This window comes from Argiope bruennichi, chromosome X2 (assembly GCF_947563725.1).
Source record: "Argiope bruennichi chromosome X2, qqArgBrue1.1, whole genome shotgun sequence".
Taxonomy (NCBI): Eukaryota; Metazoa; Arthropoda; class Arachnida; order Araneae; family Araneidae; genus Argiope; species Argiope bruennichi.
This window is the reverse complement of record NC_079163.1, coordinates 14,265,579-14,278,532: the sequence shown is the minus strand read 5'-3', so window position 1 is coordinate 14,278,532 and position 12,954 is coordinate 14,265,579. Positions and strand designations below refer to the sequence as shown.

At 30.4% G+C, this 12,954-nt stretch overlaps 1 protein-coding gene across 2 annotated transcripts in view; it reads right to left on the bottom strand.

The window, feature by feature from the left end:
- LOC129960437 (gamma-aminobutyric acid receptor subunit alpha-2-like) overlaps window positions 1-12,954 on the bottom strand; it is a 111,195-nt gene that overhangs the window by 23,471 nt on the left and 74,770 nt on the right. For both annotated transcript variants that reach the window (XM_056073869.1, XM_056073870.1), the window contains one exon: window positions 641-708. In XM_056073869.1, the coding sequence (XP_055929844.1) occupies window positions 641-708 (68 nt within the window). The remainder of the gene's footprint in view (window positions 1-640; window positions 709-12,954) is intronic.

Here is a 12,954-nt window from a genome sequence, read left to right as displayed (position 1 = left end):
AGAAAAAAAAAATCGTCAGGTCTAAGGTTAGCGTGATTTCTTAGCTGCAGGTGCAGTCTGTGTTTTTCTGTTTCCATGGAAACCAAAGGAGCTGCCAGATTGTGCAGCTTTGAAAAGTCACGTTACTTTTCGTCCTAGTATTACAAGTTTTGAGGTGTAATGCATTGGAATTCAGCCCAAATGCTGAAGAAACTTTACTTTTGAAATCAGGGAAAGAGGAAAATAAAAAAAACATGGGGGGTGGCAATGTAGCTATAACCATTAATAAGCATACAATTAGAATTCCTACATCTCCGATACTAAATAGTGTAAATTATACGATACAGAAAAATAATTATATAAAGTAGAAAATAACTAAATTTTACCCTATCATATAATACAAAAGTTATTTTTAAAATTGATAAATACTCAATATTTAATACACAATGGCATAAAGAAGAGACATAATTTATAATAAGATCCCTTTGCCCGAAACTATTTCATAGAACTATAACCAATGCAGAACATATTTTCATAATTCTACAATGAGTCAATTTTTAAAATATATTATAAGCAAATAATAAATAAAAAAATGAATTTTCACGTTTTATTGGTGAAATTAAAGGTATGAAAATTTAAAGAAATTAATAACATTACTTACCATATCCGTTTCCGATATTGAGCCAAAACTTCTGATTTCTATATCTGTCAAAATGACAGTTGGTGGACCTGAAATAAAGCAAAAGATTTAGGATTACATTGACAAAATAGCTGAGTTTTAAACAAGGATAAATAGCTGCATTTTTATATGGGAGAAATTTCTCAATCTTATCCATAAATGTTTAATAATGTCAAATAATTGTTTTGATAGGCTTATAACCTTGATATTTATTGGATACAATAAGTCCCGTAAATTAAATTCATTTACTATCTTTTAAATACATAGTAAAGTATTTTATCTGATTACAACTTTTAAAGCAAATTTATTTAGTTGAAAAATACTGTGTGATATTTTTGGACCGAACATGTCAATACTTCCAAGGATGCATAAGTACTTTATAGATGGACCTCGTAATTTATGACATAACATATGACGAAGACGAATTCAGGGACAGCATTATATTCTCCAAACTTTTATACTATAGTAGTGCCAGAGAGTATGAATCAGCCGAATATTTTACCCCAAGTCAGTGTATATAGTGATATATGGCGAAATTCAGGTCCAAATACTCTACATTCTAGTATAGCAGCTGAACCCCCCCCCCCCTCTCCTTACCAAACACAGACAAATCTTCATTACCCGATCAACGAGTTAAAATGTTTAGTTCGGTCAATAAGCTAAAAACAAATTAATTTCTGGTAGAATTCAATTTTTTGAGATACATTTATTGTACCTTTATTGAAATTAAAACACCCCGATTCCCAAGTTTTAGATCCCTTTTCGATCAGTCATGACTTAATCAAAATGATTAACGATTCATTTTGTTTTTGTTTTTAATTTATCTTGTATTCATTTAAATTTTATCATTACCTGATCTAAAACACTAAGTAGAGAATTAAGAGTATAGAAAAATCATAACTTATTCTTCAGCAATGGTGATCAGTAAAGTTTCCATCAAGTTGATGGTCCAATAATGAGTTATTTTCTAGTTTTATTTTATTTAGGCTTTATTTCGAAGCGATGCGAAAACTATTTTGGGAGAAATTTCTTAATTTTTAATCATGGTCAGATAATGAAGTCGATACTTGAAGAGGCATCACTGTTTAACATCTTCACATGTTAAAAAAAATTAGACATGCACATGAATTAACTATGATGGTATTGTTATTTCTTCAAAATCAAGCATACAAAATTAATGTAAACATTTAATAATGAGAAAAAGGATAAAATAGAAAATATTTAGAGAAGATTGTTAGAATTTCATCTGGAGTGAAGTCAATGTTATGTTAACTAATATCCAGTGTTCTTTCAGTACATTTCACGGTATTTGTTATCATATTGAAATAGAAAATAACTTTGGATTGCCAAATTGGATGTTGAACCATTTCGAAATCTTGATAAAACATTGAACAGGCATTCAGGTAAGTTCCAGAGTTTCTAGGAGGTTATCTGATGATCAGTACCAGTAGCTAAATAACAAAATTAAATATGTGATGTTGAAGGGTTTGATCTATAATGATGAATCCAAATTATACGCTGTATCTTTTTTTTATTATTCAGACCTTCTTTACTTATGTACAGACGACGGAACTATCCTCATTAGTTAGGATAAATTAAAACATGATGGTCAGAATACAAAGAAGTCATCTCTTTAAACTCTCGAAAGTTCTACTCGACTCCTCTGCTTTACGATGTAGCTTTCAAGACCCTTGGGTTCATAATTCTCAAATATTCCAGCAATCGATATCAAATGAAATGTCACCACGCTCTGTGCTTCGATATGGTTTCCCGAAGTACTATAAAAGACTAATAAGAAACCGTAAAAGTAACAAACCATGACAAAATTGGGTATTTTTTTCCCTTTTAGCGACATAATATCTCCTAACTTGGAATATCTAGGATTCCCTGTCGGTTGAATGGATATACATGAAAAGATTTATTAAGAAGAAAAAAAAATGTTAAAGTTTATAGAAAGTATACAAAAAATAACCATACACAATACAATAATGAAAAGGGGAGCGTTCGGTGGGGAATATGAGTTCAGAAATTTTAATGATGTTAATATTTCTTGGAGAAGGACTTGCTTGAGGAAGGAGACGAACATGTATTCAAGGCTTGGTTCTGGGGAGATCATTTCTTCGTTGACTTCCAGAAACCTTACAGGATTTCTAATTTTGATTTTGATCATCTTGTTTACCGTAACGTTGGTCCACCAGATTCTTTCGAAGTCGTGGGTGGGTTTGTTAAGATGAAAAGATGTGGTAAGAGGGCAGCTAGTGACATAATGAAGTGGGTCGTCCACTTTACAGCAGTCACAGTGATCCGATCCTTTAATATGAAAACGTTTGAAGTACGAAGGAAAAGGGTCATGACCGGTTGCCAAAATTATATCTAACCTGCTCCAAGATGCTGGGTTAAAGGAGAGTTTGAGGATCATTTGATAAATATTTCTGCTAGTTGGGCCATTGTTCCATTCTTCTTGTCATCGATTTAGACTCAATTTATTTAATATACTTTTAAGATGGCCTCTCGGAGCTGGATATTGAATGGAGGTACCTCTAGAAATGCCCTGTTTGGCCCAGGAATCTGCAACCTCGTTGCCGTTATGACCCACATGTGCTTTAACCTATCCTAACTGAATTTCTATTCAGTTAGGATAGGTGTGACGGAGTAGAATGGCTTGAATATCCTGTACAATTGGGCTTGAGGTGGAAAATGAGAAGATCGCTTTTAAACTGGATTCCCTATTGCTCCATATTTTAGCATTGTGATTGAATTTGCTTGCCCATTCACATGCTTCCTTAATGGCCAGCAGCTCGGCCTGAGAGACAGAAATATTTTCGTTCAATTTGCCGAGCCACTGATGAGAGAGTCGGCCATTTTGAAACTATTAGGTACTGATATTTCTAGAAGTTTAATATAATTTTAGAAACTTACTTCACTAGATCGGTGGATTGAATGCAAATTTTGCATCATAAAGACTCACCCACCATGTATATCAAATTTTAAGCACTATAAACGAGGAGGAATATGAATTTAGTGAATTTCCATTGGATTTAAAATACTTGTTGCTTCAAAAGAATTAGAGCCTGCAACATTTCGAGATTACTGGAATGGACTAGAGCAACAGCAGGAATTTATTAAAATTCGTCGAAACAGAAGGAAACATTCAATATATCATATCATATGAAAAAATAATGCTCATATCTTCGATGCTTCAATAAAATGTACGTTGAATACCAAGCAAAAGTGAATTTTCTGTGGAGGGATACCATTCTTTTTTAATAATATGCATATAATTTCTCAAAATCTGAAGACATATTAAAACATCTTTCATTCATAATTATTAGGATTTTCCATCTTCCAAGTCTGATAATGGAAGTTTGAGAAAGCAACACAATAATGCTGATATAGTAAATTGCTTAGAGAACTTTTAAAAGATATGAATGAAAATATAAATTCAGAAACCAAAAGCTTTCCTACAGCTATATTGAATATGCAATGAGAGTTCACTTACTTGTTCCAAAGAAAGCTAAAACATTAATTGGTTACTAAAATAATATTTTAAGCCATATATTCATAGCTTGCTTCAGCATGTGAAGACAATGTGGTATGAGATAGGTATAATATCTTAAATTTTAATTGTCACCAATTGACAGGTGCTGAAATCCACAAAATTCACCTACAACTGCTATAATTTCTTACGAGTAGAGAAGAATGGAAATTAGCTATATTAATTCTTACCGAAATAATTTTTATGGGGACAATAAAGATTAAAAAAAAAAAAAGCTCAATTGCTTGCACATTTGAAGGCAAAGCTATTTCAAAAACAGAAAATTTTTTTCTAGAATTTTACTTACATTGCATAAAGAAGCAAATGGTCTCCTTTTCCTAAACATAAAGCATGCAGAGGATAAGGGTTATGTTCCTATGAACATATGGATAATGGGTTCGGATGTCATTATTTTAACAATATTAATTTTTTTTCTTGCTAAAATACATAATTTTTTTATTTTTGTTCACGATATATCCTCTTCAGGATGTGTAAGTTACCAATATTTCACACGGTCACTATGTAGATATAGTCTCAGGATTTTGTTATATTTGTAAAAAGCATGAAAAGTTGTGATGAATATCTTTGAAACGAATAATACTTTTGCTGATATCTAATGGTAAAGTCTCTAGGCGATTAGATAATGCTTCTGTGTAGTGATTTACTGTGCTTCTGCAATGAATCGTATTTAAATACTGTCAATGAATTTCGACACTCTTTATTTGTTAAGAGAAATAGAACCATTAAATGTGAAGACAAATTGAAAAGTCAGTTCATGTTTTAAGCAGGTGAAGCGATCCACATTACAAGCATTAATCAGGAAACATTTCTTTGAAAAACCTTTTGATCTTTCATTACCAGGAAATTTGATGTTAATTACTTTTTTTACATAGGTGATATTTTCATACTTCAAAAAATTACGAAATCAGGAATGAATGAATGATATTACTTCTCTACTGCAATGCAGCTGCAAAAAGTGTACAAAATGAGAATATGTATTTTAACGTATTCATTTATGTTATTATACGTATTTATTATAAAAAGTATTTTAGTGAGTTTAAATATGAACGTGAAACCAGTGTTCTCAGTTTGGTCCTTTGAAAAGCATCTTAACTGTATCTGTGCTTATTTTTGTACACTTTCATGAACTGTCAGCCAGTAATTGTTGCGGAATGTATTTTGAATTTTGTACAGTATGTAAGGAAAATATATTTTAAAAATTTTAAAAAGAAGTTCTTTTGTGACTTGTTTGTGTGTTAGATTTTAGGTTACAAAATGTTATTAGCATCCACTTAAACACAAATATATTGATAGATAATGCAATTTAAAAGTAGAAATATAAGTTATTTAGATTTAGTACCCACAACTAGCGTCACATTTAATAATTATAATTACATTAAGCGTTTTAAGCTTGTTAACAGTGGAGTAAATAATGAGAATTTTATGTATTAAAAAATGTTCAATAATATAAAAACTTCCTAATATTTAAGGCTTCAAGTTTTCTTCTAGTTGCTATTTTAATGATACTATATCACATGAACAAAGCTGTTAAAAGTTGGTATCTTGGCAGTTTTCATCTCAGAAAACAATACAGGCTCAGTACACAAATTGACACAATTTTTGACAAAAGTAAAATATTTTTCCCTTTTCCGAGCTTACCGATGACACGATTTCTGGATCAAAATTATTTTTATGCCATTCCAGAAAACCCTGGTCGCTGACAATGGCCAAGCAGAAAATTATTTCTAAATTCTATATGCAGCTGTGTTGAAATATAAAGCTTTCTCACTGACCCTTTGCTCTCCGAAAAATAATAACATACATAATTATACATACGTGAGTATAAGAATTCCCTGTAATGTTTGGAAATCTTAAAAATATAGTTATTGATTTGGTATAATTTGGTAAAAATTAATGTGATAATTTTTGATATTATATTACTTTTATAATAAGCATTACTTAAGAAGAATTTGAAAATGATGCTTCTTTCAGAATGTTAAACAAACACAGAACTATTGCAATCGTTCTTTTAACAACTTATATTTTTGTTTACTTTCAATATTTAACTTATCCTTTTATAGATAATTCATCATTATTATTCACTTAAAATAATATTAAAACAGCTGTTTTTAAAGAAATAGTATACTATAAACCAATAAAGATTCAAATTAAAAAAAAAGTCTTAATTAAAAAGAAACACTGAAAACCACCATTAGAGAAGAATATCTCTGTTAAAGATCAAACAAGTCCATGAAAAAAAGAACAAAAACTAAATCTAATTTTCGGTAAGTTTATTATGGCATGCCCAAGGATATGTAACATACGAATTTATGTTTCTACATAACTCTTTGAACGCAATTCTTTTATACGTTTCAAAATGTCTCCGAACAATTGTCCTCAAAAAGTTAATCAATACCATAATGGTTTTCTAGAAGTTCATGATAAACGTCATTTTTTGTCTTCACGAAGAACAACTTCATTCTGAAATTACTTTTGTACGATGTGAATCAAACAGTTTCATTTCACTTTTGTCAGGGTCCTTAAAAAGCAAAAACACACAGAAGAAGATTTTAAAATAATGTAACGTTAACTGCAAATCGAATTATAAATTTATTATACTTAGATGTCTTTTAAACTAGAAAAATCCTTCAATACAGAATAAAGTAAATAAACTATATAATTTTAGCCATATATTACTACAACAATTAAATTGTTTAATCGAAAATAGTTTGCTTCTTAAGTTCTACCATACTTGACCCTATTTCGTATAAAATAAAAACTAACCCTACGATTGAACCAACATTAATGCAATAAATTGAAGATAAGAAGTAATAAATGTGAAAAACATAATTAAAGGAGACATGACATGAACCGCTTGACATTTTAGACTTTTTTTAAATATTTAATAAGACGGCGCATTCTATTTTGAGAAGGTATTACTGATTTAATTCAAGTAAGAGACTACAGAACTTTTGGCAAGGTTATAGATTGCACTTAATTTTTTGGAAGGGATAATAGAGTGAATGAATGACTTAATTAAATAATTTAATTAATTATCTTAAAAGTAAGATAATTCACTGCGCATAAGACATATAGAAAAATCAAATAAGTGATTCACTAGCAATAATCAAGTGAAATTCCTTTAAACTGGTATTAACAGCAATAAATTATCTCCTCTACTTCCGTGCAGCAAGGCTGAATTATCGTCCGAAATATTTCACAAAACAGCAGTAGTTCCGGTTCTGTGATTGAAACACAATAGTTTACGTTATGCAGTACACGAGACGAACTGTTATCAGCTATAGGTCTAGAAGAGCACCACCACAATTATTGTATCTACCACAAAAGCGAGAACCGGCTGCCCGAGTAAATCCGCTTCTCATCCTCGTATTTGAGGTGTTACCTGGTGGAAAAATACTCTTAAAAAGCATATTCGAAACAAATTCTTCAATTTCGCTTTTGGAATCTGATATAAGGATTCGAACCCAAATTTCCACAAACACGACGGAATCAGCAGCTATGATTGATGGATCCTGTTATAAAATTTTATTATAAACAGTCTAACCTGCCTCACAGAAATAATCAACTAAATACTACAATTGCAACACTTTTCTATTAAATGGAAGATTAAACATGTTCTAATGCTCTCAAATTTTGGAAAAAATTTCAATAATACTTCTTTCCATTGATGAATTTCGCCCGAATCGGCACATATCTACTTTCAAAACCGTAAACCAAATTACATTTAGCTGGTTTGTAGTATTTTTGAAATGCCGTAATGACACATTATAATTTTGCTATATTTGGTGTAAAATTCGACAAATTTTGCAATTTTAGTACACAAATAATTTATCAAAATTCTTTCATCTTACTTGTTGCATGTTTAAATCAACAGTTTATGCTTTCGCATACATACAGAGAGACACAAAACGGTTGACAATCAATCTTTTGACTGATACCGTCAGATGCGGGATTTGGTATGCAAAATTTTATCTATCTAGCTTTTCCACTTTTTTGAGATATTATATTCGTAAAGAGACAGGCATGCGTCTAGAAATGATTTCTCATGGTTAAGAAGTCTTAAATGTGAAAAATGACCAATATCAAAATATTTTTTGTCAATTATAATGCTTTTTATATAAGTATATTCTTCACTGAAGAGAAATCAAAAAAAGAAATCAGATTAAGAAAATGTTTGGTTTCCGTAGTTTCTAATATAAAAAAGACCGATTATTTGTAATTTTTATTAGAAAATAGGATGCAATTGTTTTGAATAAAGTTTGAAGATAAAGAAATAAAAGCTATAAAATTTATAAAAGTTTTATGTATTCCTTTTATAAATATTGAAGCCAAAACGTTCTTAGAAAACAGATCATTGAGAAAAAGGGAGAAGTGAAAGAAAATTAAAATTCAGATAGAAACGTCATATTTTTTCAAATTTTCAATTATCATGGCAAATTACTGTTATTCTGAAATATCAGGTAAAATCCTTCAAATCTCTTTTCAATAAAAGATATGCAATTTTCCATATTTAATCTCTCCAATCTCCAAAGTTGCTATTCACAAAACTACAAAAATCTATCTGGATTGTGGTTTAGTGTTGAACTGCAATTACTTATTAAACAAAAATGAAAACACTTGCAAAAAATTCTTATTTTTTTAATTCTAATTTTATAATATTGATCAAAATATCTTTCATTCCAAATGTAAATAAAACAGTGCTATTTAAAAATAAAAGAAATTAAAATTAAAATATTATGAGTGTCTTCAAATTCCTTTCTGAATTTTTTTTCAATATCAAAACCCCTTGAAATCAAGGGTTTTTGAAAGCTGCATTTTTATTAGAAATAGATTCCAAAATCTATTGTTTGAATACAAATGGAGGCATTTTCTTCAAATTGTAGAATATGCTAGCTGTGATCCAACTATTACTGCCATATCTCCATAAATATCAATGCAGTTTATTGCAGTGAATTTGAATTTTACAAATAAGATTTTTATAGCAGTGTTTTGAAAAACAGCAAATGATTTTAAAAAATGGATTACTTAAATGCAAAGAATATTAAATATGCCATCTTTATAAAGGCTCAAATTTGAAAGAAATTTTAGATTTTAAAAAAGTGATAAGTGTAGTAGTTGCCAAACACGAAACTGTTGGGATATAACATAAATAAGTTTGATCATTTTGGCCCTCTGAACAAATTTGGGTTGCATAAGAATTAGAGGCCTTATTTCATGTTTATTACATTATACAGAGTTTCTCATTTTAAATTATTAAATTATTTTTCATTTCTGTTTAGCATTTGTAGATTTTGATTAAACAAAGAAAAATAACTAAATAAGCATTCATGAAATTAACCTTTGCCTTTCTATCGAAATATTTGAAATGCATAGGTTAATTACTTTGTAATATACATATACTGAAACTATTTACTTTCCTAAAAGGAATGCGAGAAGTTATATTTAAGGATGAGTCTGTTTTTATATGAAACATAAAGTATTGTAATCGTCAAAAACTTCGAACTCGAGTTTTTGACGAATCTCTAAATTTAAGATCTCCTTCAGTTCAAAAAACACTTTTTTGGAAAATGTCTGTCTATCTGATAAATATCAGAATCGTTAATATCCTAGCAAAATTATCAACATGACGATTACTAAATTCAATCACAATACTAAAAAAAGTAAATTTTAATTCTATACAAATTCCCCTAACTGTACTAACAGCTTGTGTCAATGTTTTCTCAAAATCCACCATTAAAAAACAATTGAACATTGAGAATTGATTAGCCCATAACTTTTTACAAAGGAATCAACTAGCAGGATAATGGACAATTTATTTTAATTTGTATCTGAAAGCATTTAGCACAATTATTCATTTAGCGGCTGTTAAAGTCTAATACTAAAACCATCTTGCCGGCTTCCTGGCATAGGGGTAACGCGTCTTCCAAGTGATCTGGGCGTCCCGTTTCGGGCATAGTTATTCTTCTTCTGTGTTCTATCTGTGAGGTGTATGAATGTGCCCCCCCTGTCAAAAGGGGTGACAAACAAATGTGACGCATGAAGTAGCTAAGTCGTACTCTTGGCCCTAGTTGGCGCTACTGAACAAACAAAAGACGCTCACTCGGCTTAAATCGCTGACAGATAACTGTCAGCTTGCTTGTAAAGTGCCATGAGTCACAACAACAACAAAACCATCTTACAGAAATGTATTTAGATGCTTAGTTTAATTTATTTTCTAATTTTGTTAAAGGATATTTAGTATTATAATAAATTATTTTTGACTTGATGACAGAAATTAAAATGGTAAATATTGCAACTTTTCCCTGTATCTTTGGTAAATTCATTAATTCATAAAAATGTTAATTTTATTCACGGCATCCAATGGATAAAATTTACTTTTTTGACTAAAGCATAAAAAGCAAAATTATCATGCAAGGTATACAATAAAATTGTAAGGAATACAATTCAGTTGAATTAAAAAAACTGTCAAATGTGAAATAAAATATGCAAAATGCAGATTTCATCTATTTGAATATTCATTTTTCAAATGCATACAAAAACACCGTAAATCACGGCTGCTACTAAAGTTGAAAGAGGAAAAAAAAAAAAAAAAAAAAAAAAAAGGAAGGAGATAGGTCACCATTTTTTATTAAGATTTCAACTAGAACAGTGAGTTAAATTTCATTTTGATAGGATAATATGAAAAAATTATCTTGAGAAACATCCATAACGAATATAGTATCATAAAGCCCAGTTTCATACAATCTAATTAAACAGTATGATGTAACAGTAACAGTTAAACACAATGATGACATTCAAATTACATTAAATTCTATCGAACAGTCAGTTTCATTATATACACTGTTAAAGTGGCATTTAAACTAATGAATAGCTTACTGAAATGGCTACTATGACAATCGCCTGGCATAGGGCTATGAGAATTTAAATAATATTGAATTAAAATAAAATTGGATTTTACTTATAAATTTTATTTTAGGCAAATTTCTTTTAAAAAGTCTACCTATTGCAATAGTTCTTATGGTAAGAAGAACTTTTGCATACTTTCAACATATATTCTTCGATTATAGATCCTACAATCCAAAACTGTCCCTTTTGAAGAAGTTTATATAAAAACAAACTTCGAAAAATAATAATAATAATAAAAAAAAACTACATTAGTATTTTTTCAATTATTTTGTCAAGGGTGGAGAAGAAAAAAAAAATATTTCATAATTCAAAAATTGCAAAATTTTTCCCAAATTTTAGGGGATTTTTTTAAAAATTAAATGTTATTAATTGTCGTAGGATTAAAACACAGAAGTAAAAGTTATAAACACACATGTGTGGATTTACACGCAAGAGTTTTTAGCGTGATTTAGCATTTGTTTTCATTAATATTTTTAATTTATATTTTTTTCTGCACTTTTCTTGATTAAATTTTTTATAGCGGTTTATTAATAGTATTTATCGTCTTTCTGCTTTCATCTGTGTATCACCCATTTCATTTCGATTATCTAGGGAAAAAAACTGTTCCAGCATTTAATAAATTTCGGCAGAAAATACTGAAATTGACTTTGGTTCAGACTTTCTTTACTGAAGAAGTTTCCTGGATATGATAGATATTTTTTTATGTATTTCATGTATTCGGTTTTTATTCTAAAAGTATTCAGCTTAATTATTTGATCATACAAATTTATATTTGTATGTAATTTAATACTTAGAACATGGTCATCAGAGATTTTGATTGGAATCGGTGAGCATAGGTTGTTCATAAATGGATCATCCAGTTTAGATGGGGCTAAATTTTTTATTTCCCTATAACTCCTTAGCTATTGAAGAGAGAACGATTATTCAAATTAGACAGATAGATGAGATATCATAAAAAACAACTTCTGTAATAATTGTTCCCACAGATCTGCCACTCCTTAGAAGTTAAGAGACCTGCTAGTAGATAAGAAAATCCTATTACTCATTTAAGTTTTGTTTTCCGATTAATCGTGGATGTGCTGGTTTTGTGATAGAATTTTGACTTCTTGATCGGAAGGTTGCGCGTTCGATCCTCCTTTTCCCAAGAGATCTACTCTACACCTGCGTTTTACCAAGACGAAAATAAGTCTCGTTGATATACTTTGCTACGAGTAATCAAAACAGAAGAAATAATATTGTGTAATGAAGTATTACTGTGCGCTTTAAAGAATTCATAGTTTCGAAAATTCCAAATAGCCTGATTGGTAGAGCGTCGGATTCGCGTCCCTTTGGTTGCGAGTTCGAACCCCACCGGCCGAAGATTCCCAGCGTGCTTGGTGGCTGACGCGCGTTAAGTCTGTCGTGGTCACAAAGCCCTCCATGTCGAGAGTAATACCACTGGAGGTACTGGATCAGGGGTGATCGTTCTCTGATTCAGGTCTAAATTACGATCTGTGGTTGAGTGAATGAAATGCGTGAATGAAGTCCGCCCCGTAAAAAGGGTTGTGACGTGTGTGTAGCTAAGTCGTTCTCTTGGCCCTAGATGGCGCTACTATAGAAACAAGAGGCGCTCCCCACTCAGGCTTAAATCGGGTGTCTTCGAACAGCGGGCTTGTCCATGGCAAGTGCCATAAGAAACAACAACAGGTATCTTTTTGAATTAAATTTATTATTACTACCATACTTACCTACCTTAAAATGAATATCTTTTTGAATTAAATTTACAATTACTTTGTAATTGATTTTTTTTCTAGTCTCGTAACGTTTTCAAAGTACGAACGGTAACTGCGCTGTT